The 25,755-nt window shown below is 49.0% G+C and overlaps 2 protein-coding genes across 9 annotated transcripts in view; both read left to right on the top strand.

Moving 5' to 3' along the window:
* Nucleotides 1-3,559: 3,559 nt before the first annotated feature.
* LOC138802736 (death domain-containing protein CRADD-like) lies at nucleotides 3,560-8,952 on the top strand. The gene is made up of 2 exons (XM_069986359.1): nucleotides 3,560-3,775; nucleotides 6,892-8,952. Exon 2 carries the CDS (start codon nucleotides 6,904-6,906, stop codon nucleotides 7,489-7,491), a length of 588 nt encoding a protein of 195 aa, XP_069842460.1. The 5' UTR covers nucleotides 3,560-3,775; nucleotides 6,892-6,903; the 3' UTR covers nucleotides 7,492-8,952.
* A 9,066-nt stretch (nucleotides 8,953-18,018) lies between these two features.
* PHKA1 (phosphorylase kinase regulatory subunit alpha 1) overlaps nucleotides 18,019-25,755 on the top strand; it is a 65,784-nt gene continuing 58,047 nt past the window's right edge. For 7 of the 8 annotated variants that reach the window (XM_069985836.1, XM_069985834.1, XM_069985835.1 and 4 more), the window contains exons 1-3: nucleotides 18,019-18,218; nucleotides 18,314-18,417; nucleotides 23,705-23,863. In XM_069985836.1, coding sequence (XP_069841937.1) covers nucleotides 18,340-18,417; nucleotides 23,705-23,863 — 237 coding nt within the window. In that variant the 5' untranslated portion in view covers nucleotides 18,019-18,218; nucleotides 18,314-18,339. Of the gene's footprint in view, nucleotides 18,219-18,307; nucleotides 18,418-23,704; nucleotides 23,864-25,755 lie in introns of all 8 variants that reach the window. The other variant, XM_069985830.1, reaches the window with a different exon arrangement.

Raw genomic sequence — 25,755 nt, 5'->3', positions numbered from 1 at the left:
TCAGTGCTCGCTTCCCCTTTGTTCCCTGCACATTTTCTGTGTTATTACACACACAGACAGTGACTGGGGGAACTGCGGGCAGCTGCGGGAGGGGCAGCCCAAAAAATCCTTAGATTGTTCAAGCTGCCCATTGTAGACAGCAGCACTATCGTGATCTGGATTACTCGACCAGTTTGAAGACCACAATCAGCTGATAACATGGATTATTACACCAAATGATTATCAGACGTAACGGCCAGGAAACCTTTGGTGTAATACACCATTGTCTGTACAAGGAACAGGACTGGTGTGTGGGGTCTGTATACAGGGGGAGAGGACTGGTGTGTGTGGTCTGTACACAGGGGGAAAGGACTGGTGTATGGGGTCTGTATACAGGGGGGAGAGGACCGGTGTGTGGGGTCTGTATATACAGGGGGGAGAGGACCGGTGTGTGGGGTCTGTATACAGGGGGAGAGGACTGGTGTGTGGGGGGCTGTATACAGGGGGAGAGGACTGGTGTGTGTGGTCTGTATACAGTGGGAGAGGACTGGTGTGTGGGGTCTTTATAATGGGGGAAAGGACTGGTGTGGGGGGTCTGTATACAGGGGGAGAGGACAGGCGTGTGTGGGGTCTGTATACAGGGGAGAGGACTGGTGTGTGTGTGGGGGTATCTGTATACAGGGGGAGAGGACTGGTGTGGGGTCTGTATACAGGGGGAGAGGACTGGTGTGTGGGGGGTCTATATACAGGGGGAGAGGACTGGTGTGTGGGGTCTGTATACAGGGGAGAGGACTGGTGGTGGGGGGTCTATATACAGGGGGAGAGGACTGGTGTGTGGGGTCTGTATACAGGGGAGAGGACTGGTGGTGGGGGGTCTATATACAGGGGAAAGGACTGGTGGTGGGGGGTCTGTATACAGGGGGAGAGGACTGGTGTGTGTGTGGGGTCTGTATACAGGGGAGAGGACTGGTGTGAGGGGTCTGTATACAGGGGAGAGGACAGGTGTGAGGGGTCTGTATACAGGGGAGAGGACTGGTGTGTGTGGGGTCTGTATACAGGGGCAGAGGACTGGTGTGGGGGGTCTGTATACAGGGGAGAAGACTGGTGTGTGTAGTCTGTATACAGGGGAGAGGACTGGTGGTGGGGGGTCTATATACAGGGGAAAGGACTGGTGGTGGGGTCTGTATACAGGAGGAGAGGACTGGTGTGTGGGGTCTGTATACAGGAGGAGAGGACTGGTGTGTGGTCTGTATACAGGGGATAGGACTGGTGTGTGGGGGTGTCTGTATACAGGGGATAGGACTGGTGTGTGGGGGTGTCTGTATACAGGGGATAGGACTGGTGTGTGGGGGTGTCTGTATACAGGGGATAGGACTGGTGTGTGAGGGTCTGTATACAGGGGAGAGGACTGGTGTGTGGGGGGTCTGTATGCAGGGGGAGAGGACAGGCGTGTGTGGGGTCTGTATACAGGGGAGAGGACTGGTGTGTGTGGGGGGGTATCTGTATACAGGGGGAGAGGACTGGTGTGGGGTCTGTATACAGGGGGAGAGGACTGGTGTGTGGGGGGTCTATATACAGGGGGAGAGGACTGGTGTGTGGGGTCTGCATACAGGGGAGAGGACTGGTGGTGGGGGTCTATATACAGGGGAAAGGACTGGTGGTGGGGGGTCTATATACAGGGGAAAGGACTGGTGGTGGGGGGTCTGTATACAGGGGGAGAGGACTGGTGTGTGGGGGGTCTATATACAGGGGGAGAGGACTGGTGTGTGGGGTCTGCATACAGGGGAGAGGACTGGTGGTGGGGGGTCTATATACAGGGGAGAGGACTGGTGTGTGTGGGGTCTGTATACAGGGGCAGAGGACTGGTGTGGGGGGTCTGTATACAGAGGCAGAGGACTGGTGTGGGGGGTCTGTATACAGGGGAGAGGACTGGTATGTGGGGTCTGTATACAGGGGGAGAGAACCCCTGTACACAGACACCCCACACTGGTCCCCTCTCCCCCTGTATACAGACCCCACACACTAGTCCTCTCCCCCTGTATACAGACCCCCCCACACCAGTCCTCTCCCCCTGTATACAGACTCACACCAGTCCTCTCCCCCGTATACAGACCCCCCCATACACCAGTCCTCTTTCCTGTATACAGACCCCACACACACCAGTCCTCTCCCCTGTATACAGACCCCACACACCAGTCCTCTCCCCCTGTATAGACCCCACACACCAGTCCTCTCCCCCTGTAGACAGACCACACACACCAGTCCTCCCCCTGTATACAGACCCCACACACACCAGTCCTCTCACCCTGTATACAGGCCCCACACACACCAGTCCTCTCCCCTGTATATAGACCCCACACACCAGTCCTCTCCCCCTGTAGACAGACCACACACACCAGTCCTCTCCCCCTGTATACAGACCCCACACACCAGTCCTCTCCCCCTGTATACAGACCCCACACACCAGTCCTCTCCCCCTGTAGACAGACCACACACACCAGTCCTCTCCCCCTGTATAGACCCCACACACCAGTCCTCTCCCCCTGTAGACAGACCACACACACCAGTCCTCCCCCTGTATACAGACCCCACACACACCAGTCCTCTCACCCTGTATACAGACCCCACACACACCAGTCCTCTCCCCTGTATATAGACCCCACACACCAGTCCTCTCCCCTGTATATAGACCCCACACACCAGTCCTCTCCCCCTGTAGACAGACCACACACACCAGTCCTCTCCCCCTGTATACAGACCCCACACACCAGTCCTCTCTGCTGTATACAGACCCCACCAGTCCTCTCCCCTGTATACAGACCCCACACACACACCAGTCCTCTCCCCCTGTATACAGACCCCACACACCAGTCCTCTCTGCTGTATACAGACCCCACACACACCAGTCCTCTCCCCTGTATACAGACCCTACACACCAGTCCTCTCCCCTGTATACAGACCACACACACCAGTCCTCTCCCCTGTATACAGACCCTACACACCAGTCCTCTCCCCTGTATACAGACCACACACACCAGTCCTCTCCCCTGTATACAGACCCTACACACCAGTCCTCTCCCCTGTATACAGACCACACACACCAGTCCTCTCCCCCTGTATACAGACTCCACACACCAGTCCTCTCCCCTGTATACAGACCACACACACCAGTCCTCTCCCCTGTATACAGACCCCACACACCAGTCCTCTCCCCTGTATACAGACCCCACACACCAGTCCTCTCTGTATACAGACCACACACACCAGTCCTCTCCCCTGTATACAGACCCCACACACCAGTCCTCTCCCCTGTATACAGACCCCACACACCAGTCCTCTCTGCTGTATACAGACCCCACACACACCAGTCCTCTCCCCTGTATACCCCTCCATGCTACTATGGATATTGCAGCTTCCTTCACTCTGTTTCTGCACAGTGAATGGTGCAGCAGCTCACTACTTCCTACTTCCGGTCGAGGCCCCGCCCCTCCTGGTGACATCACACCTCAAAGGAGAGGATACACTCTAGCATCTACCCATCATGAACGGTCCCACAGCCTCTTACTACCTAACGAGTAATCATTGCTGTCTAGCACTCGCGGTACCGCACACAAAACGCTGCAGTCACATACAGTTTTTCTGTGCAGCCCATTTACCCTGAAGGTTTCGTTCCTCTCCGTAAAGGCGCAGCACATAAACATCCACCGTCCTAGAGAACTATGGGAAAAGGAAAAATCACGTGATCCGCCCATATCACGTGACGTCTGACCAGCATACCGGGCGGTAGGCGGCTTAGGTCAGTGAGTTGTCATTCCCTTGTTTTCCGTGTGAACAGTGGCAGAGTGGAACGATGCGTTTTCTTACCTGTCCGCCCGTGTCCTGTCTGTGGTTGTAGAGGTAGAAGATGTCAGACTAATGCGATAGGTGGCGCTGTACAAAAGATACATGGGCGATCTCTGCTGTCTCCCTGTAGTCAGTCATGGCTGATCAATGCTGTGTTTATGTTTATCAGTATATGCCACATATAGGAAGGCTCCATCATAGTGTCACCCGACCACTTTATGTTCCATAAGATCCATGGTACTGTTATAGATAGGAGACTGGATGGATGTAACAAAGCCCCCACCATAATGACCTCCAGGACAGGGCCTGACAGCTATTAAGGTCTCACTGGGACTTTAAAAAAACTTTCAAAAGTATTAAAAAGTTGGGGTCTGGGTGTCCAGACCGAGGAGGAGAAATGCTTATCTCTTATAGACTTTAGATGTCCTAACCCACTGATACCATCGTGAAGGCATGGCTGTGCCGAACGTTCCTGTGGATGGGGTAGATGGGCTGTGGGCTGGAGATACAACTGGACAGCCGTCAGTTATTTAACCCTTTGAGGACCAGGCCCAAAATGACCCAGTGGACCGCGCAAATTTTGATCTTAGTGTTTTCGTTTTTCCCTCCTCCCCTTCTAAGAGCTCTAGCACTCTCAGTTTTCTATCTACAAGCCATGTAAGTGCTTGTTTTTTACAGGAATAGTTGTACTTTGTAATGGCGTCTTTCATTTCACCATAACATGTATGATGGAATTCCAAATATATTATTTATGAAGATATAAATAGGTGAAATCGTAAAAAATAAAGCAATTTGGTAACGTTTGGGGGGTTCCTGTGACTATGTAATGCACTATATGGTAACAGCGACATGATACTATTATTCTATAGTTCAGTCCGAACACAACCATATGCAGGTTTACGCAGATTCTCTAATGTTATATATTTTTTTATGAAATCCTTTTTTTTTTGGCAATTAAATATTAATAAAATGGGCCTATTGTGACGCTTATAACAGTTTTATTTTTTCACCTACGGGGCTGTATGGGGGTGTCATTTTTTCCGCCATGATCTCTAGTTTTTATTAATGCCATATTTGTGAAGATCGGACGTTTTATCACTTTTTATAATTTTTTTTATATATAATGTAACATAAAATCGGTAATCCGCGCTTTTTTTCCCCCTCTTTTCGTGTACACCGTTCACAATGACGCTTGCTATATTTTAATAGATTGGACAATTACGCACGCTATGGTATATTATATGTTTATTTATTTATTTTTATGTTTTATTTATATAATGGGAAAGGGGGGTGATTTTGACTTTTATTGGGGGAGGGGTTTTGGGGTAGTGCGTTAGTGATTTTAACTTTTTTTTTTATACATTTTAAGTCCCTTTGGGGGACTTGTACATTCTTGTACTTCTACTTTCATTTTATACACTGATCATTGCTATACCATAGGCATAGCATTGATCAGTGTTATCGGCGCTCTGCTCATTGAGCCTGCCGATTGGACCACGCGGAGGCAGGTAAGAGACCTCCGGCAGTCTGTTTTAACGATCGGTGACAGGGGACTCCCCCTGTCACACTTAAACGCCGCAGCGTTTAAGGAGTTAATGTCACGCTGCAGCGCGTCATGAACGGTGAGGTGCTGGCTGCTGATTGCAGCCGGCCCCCACCTGCTATGAAGTGCACTCCGCTCGTCTCGGCACAGACTTCCAGGACGTACCGGTACGTCCTAGGTCGTCTAGGGGTTAAAGGAGAAGTCAGGCGGAGTCATTGCCTCCCAAAAGTTATACAAATTACTGATATACACTTATTACTGGAAATGCTTATAAAGTGCTTTTTTCCCTGCACTTACTACTGCAGCAAGGCTTCACTTCCTGGATAACATGGTGATGTCTCTTCCTGGATAAAATGGTGATGTCACGACCCGACTCCCAGAGCTGTGCAGGCTGTGACTGCTGGAGAGGATGATGGCAGAGGGATGCTCAGTGTCCCTCCAGTGCCCTGTGTCCCTCAGTGTCCCCCTGCCATCATCCTCTCCAGCAGCCACAGCCCGCACAGCTCTGGGAGTCGGGTCGTGACATCACCATTTTATCCAGGAAGTGACATCACCATGTTATCCAGGAAGTGAAGCCTTGCTGCAGTAGTAAGTGCAGGGAAAAAAGCACTTTATAAGCATTTCCCATAATACGTGTATATTGGTGATTTGTATAACTTTTGGCGGGCAATACAATACTTTAATAAAAAAATTTAAGTGTATGGGGACCTTTAGTGTCAGTGCTTGCCTTGCTGGGATACACCATCATTGTATGATCCATGAGGACCAACCATTCTGACCTTTGTTATTAATAAGAGTCATTACACTTTATAATTTCTTTAGTGCCACATGACTTCCTCCAGAGGATCCGCACCAATTGGACTGGTGTTCATTGCAGAAATGTTCTGTGTAGATGAATGGTTTCCATTGACCTTTTACTATACAAGAACTGTTTGTACATCTGGGTGTTAGTGGAGCCAGTATTACCAACCTTTAAATGACAATAAATCTCACAAAACATTTTATGAACCTTTAGGCCATGTTCACACAGCGATTTTCAAAAAATATTTTATACCCAAAATAACATTCACTCAAGTATTTGATACTCAAAATAATGCCTGTTGTTTAACATACTATGGCGGCCGGCATTGCAATGACAGGCATTGGTACATTACTTAAGTTTTGGTTGAATGATGGCCGCTTTTAACACTTTTTTGGGTGTGGTTATTTTTAAAGGTCCATTCCATTTTGTTGAAAAAATGATAAAAGGACGGGCCCAAAAAAAAATCTGTGTGTGAACAACTTAAAATAATGGCCGATGTTCGCTAAATAAGAGCGGCCAATAAATGCCCTGAACTTTAATTTGACGGCCGCTGCTAACAATGGCCATTATTCTATTCAACGGCCATTGTTTCTATAGACTCCATAGAAATGATTGAAGACAGAAAACAACAGCTGTTATTTTAATAGAAAAGTCAGTGTGTGAACATGGCCAAATACTGAGTGTAGACACAATATAAGTGACGGATCTGCTTGTATCCCTATAGGACCAGCGCTGAATGATGGATCCCAGGCACCGGGACATTCTGAGAAGTTTGCGGCTCGAGCTGTGCTCGCAGGGCCTGGCTGATGGACTGGTGCCTCAGTACTTGTTTCAGGAAGGTGTCATCACAAGCGAGCAGCTCGAGGAGATCACCTCCCAGGCCACCAGTCAGAGGCGAGCTATGAAGCTTCTAGATGTTCTTCCCACCCGAGGACCCAAGGCATTTGACGTTTTCTTGGAGTCCTTATCTGAATTTCCATGGATCCGCACTAAATTAGATCAAATATGCAAAGAGAATCCAGTGGGAAAACCAGTAGATCTGCCTAATAACATCAAGGAGGTCTGCCCCAGCGATAAGCAGCTGAGCCTGCTGGCCCATCAGCTGGGTGGCGAATGGGAGAAGGTACTTGGTTATCTAGGACTGGATCATGTGGAGCTCTACAAATGTAAAGTGCAACATCCCTACTGTGTGCAGTCACAAGCCATGGAGGGACTGGTAAAGTGGAAACAGTACATGGGCCGTAAAGCAACAATGCAGCGCCTCTGGGAAGCTCTACAGGCTACAGAAGTGGATCCCTCAGCATTAAAAACCATGATGCAATGATCCGCAGGTTTTAGAAGCCAGCAAGGCAGTCAACCTGAAAAGTGGCTGATTCATTGTTTTCTGTCACTACAAAAAACTTTTGACATGTTGTAAAGATATATAAAATGTTTTGATCGGTCAGGGTCTCAGTGCTGAGGCCCTCATTAATTGCCAGATATAGCTGGGAGAAGATGTCGCTACGTGTGTTCTCTCCTAGCTGCTGACTCCTATAGACAGTGTATGGGCCCATCTCCTGCCACATACACAGAGCAGAGCATTCTGCCATCTGCTTCTCCCCATTCGTTCTAGTATCAGTGGAGGTATGAACACTTTTCGATCAATTTATCAAAACTTTCAGTGCGTCTCTAAGAAGTGTTCAGTTTTTTTTTATATTAAAATACACTGTAGCTTTTTAATTTCCCCATCTCTGGGTCTATGTGAGGGCTCGTTTTTTGCAGGGTGAGCTGTTGTTTTTATCGATACCATTTTAAGGTCAGTACGACTTTTGGGACTCAATCAGACCCGGTACTGAATTTTTTTTTTTTCTTTCTTTCTTGGCGGTCATAATGTGGGATAGGTAATGTGATATTTTATCAGTTTGGATGTTTCTGAATGTGGCAATTCCAATGATGATTACTTTTTTTTCCGAATGATAAATGGCAAAAGGTTTGTCTAGATTTTATAATTTTTTTAAATACTTTTTCAAAACTTTTTTTTGTACATTCTTCTTACCTTAAGAGGTACTCTGGGCAGGAGCCTTTTTTTTTTATATATGCCTGGGGATAGGTAGTTTGAAAAAATTAAAGTGCATTTACCTCCCTGGCGCCAGCAGCAGTGCTGGTATCTTACCAATCTGTCCTGCTGTTTGGCCACTTCTGGGTACTGGGGCTGTGAGGCTGCAGGCCTGCTTAGCCAATCAGCAACTGAGGTGGGACACCGCTGCAGCTGCTGATTGGCTGGACAGGCCTGCAACGTCACAACACCAGGTCCCAGAAGCGGACAAACAGCATGAGAGATTGGTTATCAGGACTGTGGTCAGTCCGGGACTTTGTATTATTTTACATGGGCATGAACCCAGCTTTATTCTTTAAATCCATTTAGAGGACTCGCACAAAACACTGCAGTATATCTGTATTGCAGTGCTGTATGGCGATGTCTTCAGCATGCTGTACTAGGAGCACTACAATAGCTGGCCTAGTAGCCTCCACAATACCGGCATGAGGGGGTTTAACAGCAAGGATCAGCAGTATCTCCAATCCCAGCCACTGGCGGTTTGAGAGTGCTGCTACCTCTTCAGTGTTTACTGGAGATGAGCGAATCTTGAGCATGTGGCCATTGATTATCAGTGGCTGAGGAAGGTGGATGCGGCTCTAGGCAGTCCTGGAAAACAGGGATATGGCCTATGGCTGTATCCATGCAGCCTGTATCCAGGAGTGGATTAAAAACACAGAAAGGATCTGTTCACACAATGTTGAAATTGAGTGGATGGCCGCCATTTAATGGCAAATATGTGCTGTTATTTTAGAACAACGGCTGTTATATTGAAATAATGGCAGTTATTTACTGTTAAATGGCGGCCATCCACTCAATTTCACCATTGTGTGAACAGAGCCTTTCTGTGTTTTTAATCCACTCCTGGTTTTGGTTGCAATAGGCTGGGTTCACACACAATATTTTTGCTCAGTATTTTGCAAACAAAACCAGGAGTGGATTGAAAACACAGAAAGGCTATGTTCACACACTGCTGAAATTTAGTGGATGGCTGTCATTTTATGACAAATAATGGCCGTTATTTCATAACAACGGCCAATGTTTTTAAATAACGCCAATTATTTGCCATTAAATGGCTGTGTGTGAACAGATCCTTTCTGTGTTTTCAGTCCACTCCTGGTTTTGGTTGCAATATGAAGACCAAAATACTGAGCAAAAATACTGTGTGTAAACATATTCTTAGACTGCATCCAAATTCTTCAGCCACCGGTAATCAAATGCTGCATGCTCAGGGTTTACTCATCTCTAGTGTTTACCAGTGCTTGTATCTGTATCACTGTACTTTTAGTAACAGTTGCAAAGTACTAGAATAGAACAAAGATACAGGAGCTTGCACCACTGCTACTAAAAGTACAGCAATGCAGGGGCAAGCACAGGGAAAAAATTAAGTTCTGGTGCTTGCACAAGCACCACAGCCCTTCAGCAGCAGGGGTACCGGGAGCCAGAACCACACCCATCTAATATTGATAGTCTATCTTGAGAAAAGTCAGCGAATCTTTTTGACACTTTGCCAACATAAACCATTTAAATGTGTGAATAATGTTTGTATTTTAAATGATATTTTCTGCTATTAGTTTAATAATGAAAGGAAAACTTTGGTGCAGAGACTGGACTCCTGTCAGTGAGCGAGGAAGTGATGTCCTGTGATGTCACAGGCTATGACATCATGTATGTACAGATCACAGGATCATTTGTCAATAATGTCTAATTAAATCAACTTATACAACTATTTTAATTAAAAGAATTGCCTCATTGGTTCTTTGAGTTTAGTGTTTAGTGAAAATTCACAAAAACAGGCTTGCACAAAAATGTCCAACACAGGGCCGGCCTTATGGGTGTGCGAGCAGTGTGGCTGCACAGGGTGCCGTGTACTCCCAGCAGGAAGGGGGCGCCACCTGCGCCCCCTGAGCCCTTATATCCGTCCCCCGCCTCGGCACAGCAGCCTTGCTGAGAGTCAGCAAGGAGAAATCCTCTCTCCCAGCATGCCCTGACAGCTTGTGTATAACTACAGCTCCCAACATGCCCTGACAGCCTGTGTATAACTACAGCTCCCAGCATGCCCTGACAGCCTGTGTATAACTACAGCTCCCAGCATGCCCTGACAGCCTGTGTATAACTACAGCTCCCAGCATGCCCTGATAGCCTGTGTATAACTACAGCTCCCAGCATGCCCTGATAGCCTGTGTATAACTACAGCTCCCAGCATGCCCTGATAGCCTGTGTATAACTACAGCTCCCAGCATGCCCTGATAGCCTGTGTATAACTACAGCTCCCAACATGCCCTGACAGCCTGTGTATCACTACAGCTGCCAGCATGCCCTGACAGCCTGTGTATAACTACAGCTCCCAGCATGCCCTGATAGCCAGTGTATAACTACATCTCCTAGCATGCCCTGACAGCCTGTGTATAACTACAGCTGCCAGCATGCCCTGACAGCCTGTGTATAACTACAGCTCCAAGCATGCCCTGACAGCCTTTGTATAACTACTACTCACAGCATGCCCTGGCAGCCTGCGTAGGACTACTACTCCCAGCATGCCCTGACAGCCTCTGTATAACTACTACTCCCAGCATGTCCTGACAGCCTGTATGTGTATAACTACTACCCCCAACCTGTATGTGTATAACTACAGCTCCCAGCATGCCCTGACATCCAGTCACCCCCAAATGCCCCTCAGTTACCCCCGGTCTGCCCCAGTCACAGGGGGAGCTCTGTTAAACTGGGAAGCAATACAGTTGTTGTCTCAAACGTCATTAAAATAGTATCTGACGCTTAACGATAAAATCGAGATTTAATTGTCCAAATTTTTTTTAAATCGAGATTTTAGATTTGGGCCATATCGCCCAGCCCTACTCCCAGCATGCCTCTGTGTGGCTGTGGTAGAACAACAGCTCCCAGCATGCTCCTGTGTGGCTCTGGTAGAGCAACAATTCCAAGCATGCCCCAGTGTGGCTGTGGTAGAACAACAAGAACTCCCAGCATGCCCGTGTGGCTGTGGTAGAACAACAACTCCCAGCATGATCCTGTGTGGCTGTGGTAGAACTACAACAACTCCCAGCATGCCCCTGTGTGGCTGTGGTATAACAACAACTCCCAGCATGCCCCTGTGTGGCTGTGGTAAAACAACTCCCAGCATGCCTCTGTGTGGCTGTGGTAGAACAACAACTCCCAGCATGCTCCTGTGTGGTTGTGGTCGAACAACAACTCCCAGCATGCCCCTGTGTGGCTGTGATCACATTGTGTGTACAAACAGTGTGTGACTATGTAAGCAGTATATACATTGTATGTATGAGTGTCTGTATGTATGTGTATATGTGCCTGAATGTTTGTCTGTGCTTGTGTCTATATATGTGTTTGTGCATATGTAACTGTATGTATGTGTGTATATGTCTGTAAGGCCTCTTCAGCTTCCTCACACCCTCCAGCCCACCCCCAGCGTAGCTCTTGAGGCCCATGTGCCATGAGGTGTGATGGTGGCTGACTTCTCTTCACAGTTTCTCTGACGATCTGTCATGTCCTCTCTCCACAGTTCTACTGTACATCAGTAATACTTAAATATTGTAATAAAATATTATTGGGAATATCATCATTGTCAGTGCTGAGAGAAGAGATGACAGATCCTGTGCGGTGAGACACAGAAGTAGCTGCAGAAACTATGAAGGTTACCATACTGTCACCACCACATCTCACAGCACATGGGCTCCAAGACATGGGATGGGATGGGCAATCAGCCGGGGGGGAAGGCTGGCGCCAAAAGAATATTCTGCACAGGGCGGCATCTACCCTAAGGCCGGCCCTGATCCGACACCAGACGCATTTAGGCACAGGTGCCTTGATAAATTCCCTCCATTGTGTTCTACAGCAGTTAGGGCTTATTCACACGTCCTGTAAATTACAGGCCCTACGGACAGCCCTGTAATGGATCACCATAAAATACAAACATTGGGGGGGGGGGGGGGGGGGGGGGGGCTGTTATTAGAGAAAAGTCACTGCAAAGTGGATGCAGTGCTAACATCCCTTAAAAGCAGAAGCATAATGGTAAGAAGTCTTCCTGTTTATATAGGCAGTATGCATACATGAAGGAAGCCCAGGGAGAGAAGAAGAGTCCTGGAAAAAAACTGTGGCCATAGGTTGTATCCATGTTTTTCCGGACTCCCTAGGGCTGCATCAAACTTTTTCAGCCACGTATTCAAATGCCAAACGCTCATGATTCAGCACATTCGAGCTCATCTCTAAGAGAGAGCTAAACTCTTGGGATGATGATGTATTCATGGCATGTCATAAGAAAAAAATAAAAATTACGGCATAAAGGAGGGATCACACGTACTGTAACCACAGCGGATTTCATGCGAGTTTGCAGCGAAATCTGCTGCAGATACCAAACTACCATTTGCAATCAGAGCACATACTTGCAGCCGGATTGTCATGTAAAATGCTGCCCCCCCCCCCCGCACCTGGAGCATACTTTACCTGGTCCACGCTCTGGCCGCATCTGGTCACAATACATTGGGACAAAAGACTCATCTCAGATCATTTGCATATTGGGCGCGCAGATGAGCCACGGGACCAGAACACGCAGGAGCAGGAATGTATGCGGGGCCCTGGCCAGGGTGACAGCTTCCCTCTAAGGCTTCCCTCAGACACCAAGTTTGCACTGTACTTTTCTAGGCTGAAAAACTGCCAGCAGTTTTTCTCTGCGCTTTTTTTAAGGAAGCATTTTTATAGGCGTACTACTAGTACATCCTAAGAGGAAACTGAGCAGGTTAGAGGCATGTAACCTGCTGTTCTGTTTCCATAGGCAGTGCTCTGCTGAGACCTCATTCTGGCTGCAGGGCACCGGATAAGGGCTGTAGTTCTGCCCCCAGGGCACCGGATAAGGGCTGTAGTTCTGCCCCCAGGGCACCGGATAGGGTCTGTAGTTCTGCCCCCAGGGCACCTGATAAGGGCTGTAGTTCTGCCCCCAGGGCACCGGATAAGGGCTGTAGCTCTGCTCCCAGGGCACCGGATAAGGGCTGTAGCTCTGCTCCCAGGGCACCGGATAGGGGCTGTAGTTCTGCTCCCAGGGCACCGGATAAGGGCTGTAGTTCTGCCCCCAGGGCACCGGATAAGGGCTGTAGTTCTGCCCCCAGGGCACCGGATAAGGGCTGTAGTTCTGCCCCCAGGGCACCGGATAGGGGCTGTAGTTCTGCCCCCAGGGCACCGGATAGGGGCTGTAGTTCTGCCCCCAGGGCACCTGATAAGGGCTGTAGTTCTGCCCCCAGGGCACCGGATAGGGGCTGTAGTTCTGCTCCCAGGGCACCGAATCACCTACAACATAAAATACAACGGATTTAGGAAGATGCTGCTTTGGATGATGGTAAGAAAATCTCCTTCCTCACCAGCTCTATTGACACATAAAAGCAGGATAAATTTTTCTACAGAGAAGTCAGCTTCAGTAGATGGCACCAGAGAGCACACTGTGCCATGCTGTACAGCTCCAGTAGGTGGCACCAGAGAGCACACTGTGCCATGCTGTACAGCTCCAGTAGGTGGCACCAGAGAGCACACTGTCCCATGCTGTACAGCTCCTGTAGGTGGCACCAGAGAGCACACTGTGCCATGCTGTACAGCTCCTGTAGGTGGCACCAGAGAGCACACTGTCCCATGCTGTACAGCTCCTGTAGGTGGTACCAGAGAGCACACTGTGCCATGCTGTACAGCTCCTGTAGGTGGCACCAGAGAGCACACTGTCCAATGCTGTACAGCTCCAGTAGGTGGCACTAGAGAGCACACTGTGCCATGCTGTACAGCTCCAGTAGGTGGCACCTTTAAACGACATATTCAGGCCCTGACCACCTCCTGCCGCCTTCACCTCAAAAACATTTCCAGAATCCGCTCTTTCCTCACCCCTGACTCCACCAAACTGCTGGTCCATGCTCTCATTATCTCCCGCTTGGACTACTGTAACATCCTCCTCTCTGGCCTTCCAGCTAACTCCCTTGATCCTCTCCAGTCTATCCTTAACTCTGCTGCCCGACTAATCCACCTTTCCCCTCGCTTTGCCTCTGCCTCTCCCCTCTGCCAATCCCTCCACTGGCTCCCCATTGCCCAACGTATTGACTTTAAATTGTTGACCATGACATACAAGGCAATCCACAACCTGTCCCCTCCGTACATCTCTGACCTGATATCCCGCTACCGTCCCTCACGCAACCTTCGCTCCTCCAGTGACCTCCGTCTGCGCTCCCCCCTTGTTCGTACCTCGCACAACCGCCTCCAAGGCTTTGCCCGAGCCTCCCCCATACTCTGGAACTCACTACCCCAACACCTCCGTCTCTCATCCACCATCAAGTCCTTCAAAAGTAACCTGAAAACCCATCTCTTCAAACAAGGCTACAACCTACAATAACTCTGCATCACACTTGAATGGCTGCATTTTACCTCCTGTTTCTCTCCCTATACCCCATAGATTGTGAGCCCTCGCGGGCAGGGTCCTCTTCCCCCATGTACCAGTCTGTCTTTTGCCTTCATGTAATGTTTTCTGATCTTATATTGTTCCTGCCTGTTGCCTATCTATTGTATAGCGCTCTGGAACTAAGGGCGCTTTATAAATAAATAATAATAATAATAATAACCAGAGAGCACACTGCCCCCTGCTGTACAGCTCCAGTGGGTGGCACCAGAGAGCACACTGCCCCCTGCTGTACAGCTCCAGTAGGTGACACTAGAGAGCACACTGTGCCATGCTGTACAGCTCCTGTAGGTGGCACCAGAGAGCACACTGTGCCATGCTGTACAGCTCCAGTAGGTGACACTAGAGAGCACACTGTGCCATGCTGTACAGCTCCTGTAGTTGACAATAGAGATCACACTGTGCCATGCTGTACAGCTCCTGTAGGTGGCACCAAAGAGCACACTGTGCCATGCTGTACAGCTCCAGTAGGTGGCACCAGAGAGCACACTGTGCCATGCTGTACAGCTCCAGTAGGTGGCACTAGAGAGCACACTGTGCCATGCTGTACAGCTCCAGTAGGTGGCACCAGAGAGCACACTGCCCCCTGCTGTACAGCTCCAGTAGGTGGCATCAGAGAGCACACTGTGCCATGCTGTACAGCTCCTGTAGGTGACACTAGAGAGCACACTGTGCCATGCTGTACAGCTCTAGTAGGTGGCACTAGAGAGCACACTGTGCCATGCTGTACAGCTCTAGTAGGTGGCACTAGAGAGCACACTGTCCCATGCTGTACAGCTCCAGTAGGTGGCACCAGAGAGCACACTGCCCCCTGCTGTACGGCTCCAGTAGGTGGCACCAGAGAGCACACTGTGCCATGCTGTACAGCTCCAGTAGGTGGCACCAGAGAGCACACTGTGCCATGCTGTACAGCTCCAGTAGGTGGCACCAGAGAGCACACTGTGCCATGCTGTACAGCTCCAGTAGGTGGCACTAGAGAGCACACTGTGCCATGCTGTACAGCTCCTGTAGGTGGCACCAGAGAGCACACTGTCCAATGCTGTACAGCTCCAGTAGGTGGCACTAGAGAGCACACTGTGCCATGCTGTACAGCTCCAGTAGGTGGCACCAAAGAGCACACTGCCCCCTGCTGTACAGCTCCAGTAGGTGGCAACAGAGAGCACACTGTGCCATGCTGTACAGCTCCAGTAGGTGACACTAGAGAGCACACTGTGCCATGCTGTACAGCTCCTGTAGGTGGCACCAGAGAGCACACTGTGCCATGCTGTACAGCTCCAGTAGGTGGCATCAGAGAGCACACTGTGCCATGCTGTACAGCTCCTGTAGGTGACACTAGAGAGCACACTGTGCCATGCTGTACAGCTCTAGTAGGTGGCACTAGAGAGCACACTGTCCCATGCTGTACAGCTCCAGTAGGTGGCACCAGAAAGCACACTGTGCCATGCTGTACAGCTCCTGTAGGTGGCACCAGAGAGCACACTGTGCCATGCTGTACAGCTCCAGTAGGTGGCACCAGAGAGCACACTGTGCCATGCTGTAAAGCTCCAGTAGGTGGCACCAGAGAGCACACTGCCCCCTGCTGTACAGCTCCAGTAGGTGGCATCAGAGAGCACACTGTGCCATGCTGTACAGCTCCTGTAGGTGACACTAGAGAGCACACTGTGCCATGCTGTACAGCTCCTGTAGGTGGCACCAGGGAGCACACTGTCCCATGCTGTATGGCTCCAGTAGGTGGCACCAGAGAGCACACTGTGCCATGCTGTACAGCTCCAGTAGGTGGCACTAGAGAGCACACTGTGCCATGCTGTACAGCTCCAGTAGGTGGCACCAGAGGGCACACTGTGCCATGCTGTACAGCTCCAGTAGGTGACACTAACTAGAGAGCACACTGTGCCATGCTGTACAGCTCCAGTAGGTGGCACCAGAGAGCACACTGTGCCATGCTGTACAGCTCCAGTATGTGGCACCAGAGAGCACACTGTGCCATGCTGTACAGCTTCAGTAGGTGGCACCAGAGAGCACACTGTGCCATGCTGTACAGCTCTAGTAGGTGGCACCAGAGAGCACACTGTGCCATGCTGTACAGCTCCTGTAGGTGGCACCAGGGAGCACACTGTCCCATGCTGTATGGCTCCAGTAGGTGGCACTAGAGAGCACACTGTGCCATGCTGTACAGCTCCAGTAGGTGGCACCAGAGAGCACACTGTGCCATGCTGTACAGCTCCAGTAGGTGGCACTAGAGAGCACACTGCCCCCTGCTGTACAGCTCCAGTAGGTGGCACCAGAGAGCACACTGTGCCATGCTGTACAGCTCCTGTAGGTGACACTAGAGAGCACACTGTGCCATGCTGTACAGCTCTAGTAGGTGGCACCAGAGAGCACACTGTGCCATGCTGTACAGCTCCAGTAGGTGGCACCAGAGAGCACAGTGCCATGCTGTACAGCTCCTGTAGGTGGCACCAGAGAGCACACTGTGCCATGCTGTACAGCTCCAGTAGGTGGCACCAGAGATCACACTGTGCCATGCTGTAGGGCTCCAGTAGGTGGCACCAGAGAGCACACTGTGCCATGCTGTACAGCTCCAGTAGGTGGCACCAGAGAGCACACTGTGCCATGCTGTACAGCTCCTGTAGGTGGCACCAGAAAGCACAATGTGCCATGCTGTACAGCTCCTCTAGGTGGCACCAGAGAGCACATTAACCCCTGCTGTACAGCTCCTGTAGTTGGCACCAGAGAGCACACTGCCCCCTGCTGTACAGCTCCAGTAGGTGGCACCAGAAAGCACAATGTGCCATGCTGTACAGCTCCTGTAGGTGACACTAGAGAGCACACTGTCCCATGCTGTACAGCTCCAGTAGGTGGCACCAGAGAGCACACTGTCCCCTGCTGTACAGCTCCTGTAGGTGGCACCAGAGAGCACACTGCCCCCTGCTGTACAGCTCCTGTAGGTGGCACCAGAGAGCACACTGCCCCCTGCTGTACAGCTCCAGGAGGACACTATACTACAAGCTGCTATATTGCCACTGTTACCATCAGCCATAGATGTTACCAATCAGTCCCTCATAGAGAATGAATGGGGGGGGGGGGCTTCATTCACCGTTGGGATCAGTATGGGTCCCAGTAAAGTTGGGCCACCACACACCGCCACATGTAGCTCAGTCACCGTGCACACACTAGGTGATATAAAGCACCGTACGAGGCACCGCTTCTCTTCGGTTACCACGCCCACAACGCCTCGTCCAGCCAATCACAAGTTGAGTGCAGCGCTCCGGCCAGGCGTCTCAGCCAATCAGCGGGCGAGGAGGGCTCGCGCCCCGCACAGTGTGTGAGTGAGCGGAGGGCGCAGGGAGGAAGTGCTCAGTCACGGCTTGTGCGGCTCTCACCCGCTGAGGGGCGGGGCCGGGTCACCCTGAGGGCTGGGGGCAGGGCTGTCACTCACCAGCCTGGGAGTTGTTGTGGTGCTGCTGCTGTAGAGCGCTGGGCACTGCCAGGAGTCAGGCAGCAGGATGAGGACTTGTCACATGTGAGTACAAGCTGTGTGTGTGATGTGCTGGAGGAGGACAACTACTCCCAGCATGCTCTGACAGCTGCTTTGACCACTCACTGCCTCAGTTACAGGTGCTAGCATCAGATCACTGCCAGACATGAGGAGCCGCAGTAATTCCGGGGTTCGCTTGGATAGATACGCCAGACTCGTCCAGCAGACCATCCTGTGCCACCAGGTGAGTGGGCGACCGTATTAATGTGGACCTGGTGCCACCGTATTGTACTGCAGTGTCCTATGTGCCGGGTGCCATCGCTATGTGCCACCCTTATACCGCCATACACTGGGTAACCGTATTGTACTGCAGTGTCCTATGTGCCGGGTGCCATCGCTATGTGCCACCCTTATACCGCCATACACTGGGTAACCGTATTGTACTGTAGTGTTCTTCTCTGCTGCGTATCATCGCTATGTGCCACCCTCCTACCGCCATACACTGGGTAACCGTATTGTACTGCAGTGTTCTTCTCTGCTGCGTATCATCGCTATGTGCCACCCTCCTACCGCCATACACTGGGTAACCGTATTGTACTGCAGTGTCTTAGGTGCCGCCTGTCATCGCTATATGCCACCCTCCTACCGCCATACACTGGGTAACCGTATTGTACTGTAGTGTTCTTCTCTGCTGCGTATCATCACTATATGCCACCCTTATACTACCATACACTGGGTAATCGTATTGTACTGCAGTGTCCTATGTGCCGGGTGCCATCGCTATATGCCACCCTTATACCGCCATACACTGGGTAACCGTATTGTACTGCAGTGTCTTATGTGCCGCCTGTCATCGCTATATGCCACCCTCCTACCGCCATACACTGGGTAACCGTATTGTACTGCAGTGTCCTATGTGCCGCCTGTCATCGCTATGTGCCACCCTCCTACCGCCATACACTGGGTAACCGTATTGTACTGCAGTGTCTTAGGTGCCGCCTGTCATCGCTATGTGCCACCCTCCTACCGCCATACACTGGGTAACCGTATTGTACTGCAGTGTCTTATGTCCCGTCTGTCATCGCTATGTGCCACCCTTATACCGCCATACACTGGGTAACCGTATTGTACTGTAGTGTTCTCCTCTGCTGCGTATCATCGCTATGTGCCACCCTTATACCGCCATACACTGGGTAACTATATTGTACGGCAGTGTCTTATGTGCCGGCTGTCATCGCTATGTGCCACCCTTATACCGCCATACACTGGGTTACTGCATTGCACTGCAGTGTTCACCTCTACCTGGTGTCATCGCTATGTGCCACCCTCTTACTGGCATACACTGGGTAACTGTATTGTACTGCAGTGTCTTATGTGCCGGCTGTTATTGCTGTGTGCCACCCTTCCACCGCCTAATACTGGGTATTTGAATTGCACTGCAGTGTTTACCTCTGCTGGGTGTAATCGCTATGTGCCACCCTCCTACCCCCATGTGATGGGTAACCGTATTGTACTGCAGTGTTCTCCGGTGCCAGGTGTCATTGCTATGTGCCACCCTCCTACAGTCATACTGTGGGTGGCCGTGCCAATGTGCACAGGGACATGGAGGCTTGTAGTCCGTACTCTGGACAGATCCCACTATAAGGGAGCCGGCAGGGGGTAACCACAGCTCTGCATTCTGCCCCCTATAATGGTAATTACCCCAGTGTAGATGGTGCAGGGCGGTATACTGGGAATTTGCTGTGATCATAGATATATTATAGATCCATGAGCTGATCCTGTCTGTGATGTCTGTAATCCTGGGAGCAGAAGGGCTGTATACGGCGCTGACACCTCTGACCCTGGCCGGAGATTCCTCTCCCTGGAATCTGAGGGCTCATTGTGAGGAGACGACCTCTGACCTCTACAGACCTCTGTGTGAAAAGTTTATATTCAGTAACAGGGATTTTCATGAAGACTATTTATATAGCGTTCATCCTTCCTGGAATCAGAGGAGATCTGACAGCTCAGCAATGTTATTACAGATCTTCATACATGTCAGGGCTTTGGCTGGGTACACACAGGGCCGGGGATCCAGATTGGATGCAGCAAGCTTGCTGTATAGGGCATGGTGCCCAACCTATGGACCTTCTGGCATACCTGCCCTCTGGCATTGTTACTCTGGATTAAAAAACACTGCATGAAATGTTTTGTGATCTGTCACAATGGTGGCGCATGGCAGCTATGTCAGATCACCGGACGTATAGGAGCCCTGCTTTATTTTTTCCTCTATCACTTATAATAAAAGCAAAATAGTCTTCCTGCCTCCGACACATGCCTATACTACAGGAGGGACTTAGGATGTCACTGCTTAAAGGGTGCATTTACACGTACAGGATCTGCAGCAGATTTGATGGCGCATATTAAATGCAAAGCAACTCTGGGCCATCAAATCTGCTGCAGATCCTGTACATGTGAACGCACCCTAAAGGGTTCTTCCCATCTGGACATTTATGATGCATATAAAGGCTAGGTAATGAATGTCTGTGGGTTTCACCTCTGGGACCTGTCTTGGGGTCGATGCCAGAGGAGGCCTGGAAACTGAAAATAGTCAAACTAACTGTGTAACACACACAACTCAGATAGAGATGAATGGGAGTTACGTGAAGAGTGTAGCTTGGTGGAGTTACACAAACAGCATAAAACAGCGCGCTTAGCTGCTCTTCTTGACCACAGCTGGTGGCTGCAGGCAGGGAGATGGGGGCTGCTGATCTCTAGATGATAGGACCTGCATCTGTCAGGCATGGGCCATAAATAGTGTGGAGCCGAGAGGTCAAACTGTGGGCTGTGTCTATATGTTCCTGGCAGTCCTAGGGCGGCATCCAACTTCTGCAGCCATAGGGAGGCAAATCCCAAGTTTGGCCTCTGCATTCAACACTAACCATAAACTTTCAGATAGTAGTACCCCTTTAAAGTGTACGTAAACTGTCATTCAACTTTGTGTCACAGTGATATGTCAGAAGTTGTGATTGGTGGGAGACCCCCATGGTTGATAGAGAAAAGGGACAGAATCGCTTGGCTGAGTGCTGCGTCCTTAAAGGGGTTATCCAGTGCTACAAAAACAGGGCCACTTTCTTTCAGAGACAACACAACTCTTGTCTCCAGTTCAGGTGCAGTTTGCAATTAAGCTCCATTCACTTTAATGGAACTGAGCAGCCAAACCCCGCCCAAGCTGGAGACAAGAGTGGGTCTGTCTCTGGAAAAAAGTGGCCATGTTTTTGTAGCGCTGGATAACGCCTTTAAGATTTTGCTTGGCTTCTTTTTTGAAAGCTGAGCACAAGGAGTATACATGCTGCTTCATAGAGGCTTTGATGGCGTCCATACGCCTTGTGCTTTGCTTTTGGAGGAAAGTCAAGTAGAAACAAAGTGACAGAGTGCTCAGCCAAAAGGTCCTGTCACTTCTTTCCTTTCACTGATGAGATTCTCAGCATCCGGACCACCACCAGTCACAACTTCTGATATGTCGCTGTCATGTTGAATAAAAGTTTAAAAGGGTTATCTAGTGCTACAAAAACATGGCCACTTTTGCACCACTCTTGTCTCCAGATTGGGTGGGGTTTGAAACTCAGTTCCATTGGAGACAAGAGTAGGGCTAAAGTGGCCATGTTTTTGTAGTGATGGATAACCCCTTTAAGTTTTCTTTAACTCCTTCTCACAAATGGGCATATAGTTTCACCCACAGGATGGCAAGGGCTTAGGAGCAATGGCTGTGCGATCTACGTGGGAGCTGGTTGTCACTTGTTGCTGAGCTGCACCTTGATCCTGACAGTTAACCCTATAGATGCTGCGGTCAGGGCGACTGCAATGTTTAACAGGGTGACAGAACAATGAGGCTCTGTTCTGTAAAGTTCTAAAAAAGTAAAAGGTTGTTTAAAGCCTTACTAAGATTTGCAATAACTTTTGACGGCAGTCATCTTACATGTCAAAAGTTATTGATGGCAGTGGTTCTCTCTCCCTAAGACATAGCTGAGGAGAGAGTACGTCAGCCTGCATCTCTCCCCGAATGCCAACCAAATCCAACTCTTTCAATTCAGTATCATCTATGAAGTGAACGGGTGTGATCTTTGACCAGCCGAGGTATCTCTGGATTGCAGTGGGTTTTAGGAGTGAGACCCTTGTCAATCAATAACTTTTGACATGTCTGATGACTGATTTCAAAAGTTATTACACATGACAGTAAGGCTTTGACAAATGATGCCAATGTATATGAGACCTATAGTTAATGTGATTATAATAGCTAGTTTATAGCATGATTATCTTTCTTATAAGCAGAGTGTTTGACATATAGAAAAATCTTGCGGATCTGTAGGGGAAAATGAGGACAGAGAGTGGCCACTCTCAATGAATTCTCCCCTATGTGTGAACCCAGCCTTATGTTAGGATAACGGGGGGCTGTTTACTGTTAATCCCTGGTCACTGCCGGCTTATAGATCACTGGCCTCTTCCTGGGCAGTGCCCGCTTTACTAAAATCTATGAGCGTTACAGAAAGGGACCAAGCAAGTAAAGCAGGACGTTAATAGCCTGAGCCCCATTCTCCTGAAATATATCCTAACATGTGAATACGTCTATAACAGGGATTACACAAAGTCTAAGCTTGCTTCACCTGCTGACAACAGGGACAGTATAGCTGCTTATTGCACTTATATACAGCCCCATTCTCTTGTGTTAATAGGTTTTTTGATGTTGTTTGTGGAGTTTCCAAATCCTTGGCTTTCTATGTGCATGTGTAATATTAGCAGAAGCGGATGAGACAAGCCCAAGGCTCAAAATAGCCACCGAAGGCGAAGGTTCAGTGCCTACATTGGCACCATGAGCTGTGTACTTGTTAGCTGCAGCCTGGCATCCAGCACACAGGGGCTGCTTCTTATCAAAGCTTCCACGCTCATAAGTGACATTATATAAGAAGCTTAATGGATATTTTTAAGCATGAAAAATATATAATCCTGCATCAGTAGGAAGAAATACTGGTGTCCTTGCCAGGTTTTAGTACATAGAACTAGACAAGCACAAACTTTGTAAATATAACCTAGTGGATCTAAGCACCTAAAATGTCCCGTCCCATTGACCTGCAGTGTGGCTGCGATATGCCAGCACTGTGCCTGATACTAGAGTGGTCTGCCAGCGGCTTATGTCTCCATTCCCACTGGGGAAAAAAGGACTTACTGCTGATGGTCAGATGATCGTATGGTAGGCAGCTATATTAAAGGGGTACTCCGACGCTGGGTAAAAAAATAAACATGCTTCCTGAAGCATTTCTTAACTTTCTGCCCAGTTCTGAAACTACCAAAAATCCATTTGTCTTGGAGGTCTTAGTTCTGTATTTCATGGCTGCACTTTCTTGTTGAGCAGTTGCTCAGTACTACAAGTTCCAGAATACATTGCTTTCTGAGAACTTAGACCCGTGCCTCAGTAATGTGTGAATAGGGCTATAACCCTTATGTTGTAACCAGCCGTTGTGCTCATATATTTACTTTCTTGGTAACTTTTTCAGAACCCGGTGACCGGCCTGCTGCCCGCGAGCTGTGAGCACAAAGATGCCTGGGTACGGGACAATGTCTATACCGTCCTTGCCGTGTGGGGCCTGAGTCTGGCTTACAGGAAGAATGCAGATCGGGATGAAGACAAGGCAAAGGCATATGAACTGGAACAGGTTAGATAGATGTGATCTGATCAGGAAATCCTGACAATATATGATACAGTGATAATGTGGCTAGTAACAAAATGCATGCAACATGAATTGGGTGAATGTGCATACAAACTGTACATGTGACTCCTACATTATAGGGGGGTTGTCCAGGCTTCCGAAAACAATTTCTTCCTCTTATGGTGCGTTTACTAAGAGAACAGCCAGGAACAGACTATAAACAGACAACGAATCATTAAAGAGTCACTGTCGTATTTTTTTTTTTTTGCAGAAATCAATAGTCCAGGCGATTTTAAGAAACTTTGTAATTGGGTTTATTAGCCAAATCTGCCATTATCTGCATGTAAAATGCCTTTTCCCAGGTCCCCCCCCCCCCCCTCCTTCCTCTTTTTCATCCACTTCAAAAAATCTGAAAATTGTGACTTGTTGCAGGAGTCGTACCCTGTCTGCTCTAGGGAGAGGGGAGGGGGGAGGAGGAAGGAGGGAGTTAGCCGGCAGCAGAAAGCAGATAACAGAGAATTACAGGCAGGGAGCTGGGTGACAGCTGTAATCAGAGGTCAGAGAGGTCACTGGTGACTGTCCAAAGAGATATCAGGTGAGGGATTTGTAGATTAACTCTTTGTTGTCCTCTTTTGGTCTTTTCTTTAGCTCTCTCCATAGGAGAACAATGAAGACAGGGGGGAGAGCTTCAAACTGCTTTTTCATGATAAAAATGCATTTTTCGGATAATAAACCCAATTACAAAGTTTCTTAAAATCGCCTGTACTATTGATTTCTGCAAAAAAAAATTTCACGACAGTGACACTTTAAAGAAAGACAGAGATTTCTCCTCTTTTCAAATGCATTCCTGGCTTTGGCTTCAAAAATCTGCCAAGTTAATCCCTCTGTGTAAATGCACCATTGCTTCCAGAAACAGCACCACTCCTGTCCTCAGTTTGCATGTGGGTTTTGCAGCTCCGTTTCATTGGAGCAGAATACCACACACAACCTGAGGACAGGGGTGGTGCTGTTTTAGCAAGAAAGTAGCTGTGCTTTTTCTAATCCTGGATAATCCCTTTAAATTCATGCCATGTATTTGTAGCTGGGCAAGTCCTGAATAAGTACAAACACGTTGCTTAGTTTAGCATCCATCCAGAGCTGTCGGTTCATGTACCTGCTGTTAGGTGTGTCTTTGTCTCTATAGCCTGTAAGATTTGTGCTGTTAGTTCTGGTGTAGTGTATGAATTGAATAGTATTTTGTCCTTGCCATCTTTTCCCACATGACTGTGCTGTTAAAGGTTCTGCTGTCCTAGGCTAAGTATAGGGTTTCGTGTCCGTACCCCCGCTAAAGGTCATTCTCCATCTCCTGTGTCAAGCTGTGTGACCTGTAGGTAGACAGATGTACAGCATGATGGAAATGAGATGGCTATTTTGTCACAGCAGCCAGATAGGTAATGTTTTTTTCAGTCATTTTGATTTATTTTTTTGTGGCTGTTTTTGACTATGTTTTCAGCTATTTCTGCTAACATGTTTGTATTTATAACTGTATAACTGTATCCTACAAATGACTATTCTAATTTGGGTCTTAAAGTGTACCTGAAATCTTACAGTTTTGATTCTGGCCAATAAACCTTTATAATAAGCTGTTCTACAGAGGTCCGTTATCAGCATTCTGCTCACTATCATCACAGGCAGGATTGGAGGGATAGATGTCACAGATAGATAAAGATAACACAGGAGCCACCATTTACAATACAGTAAGCCGTGCAGAGAAGGGAGTGCGATGCCGAGGGTGCACACTTCCAAAGTGGAGTGTTTGTGGCGCAGGGAGGTCTCAGGACACGTATATATTAAAAGATATTTAATTATGCTAATTCTCTCGGCTTGAAAAAGAGGCTCCGAAGCCTTGAAACGCGTTG

Source organism: Dendropsophus ebraccatus, chromosome 10 (assembly GCF_027789765.1).
Source record: "Dendropsophus ebraccatus isolate aDenEbr1 chromosome 10, aDenEbr1.pat, whole genome shotgun sequence".
In the NCBI taxonomy this organism is placed as follows: Eukaryota; Metazoa; Chordata; class Amphibia; order Anura; family Hylidae; genus Dendropsophus; species Dendropsophus ebraccatus.
Note: the sequence above shows the minus strand (reverse complement) of the source record. Positions and strands in the feature narration are given on the sequence as shown.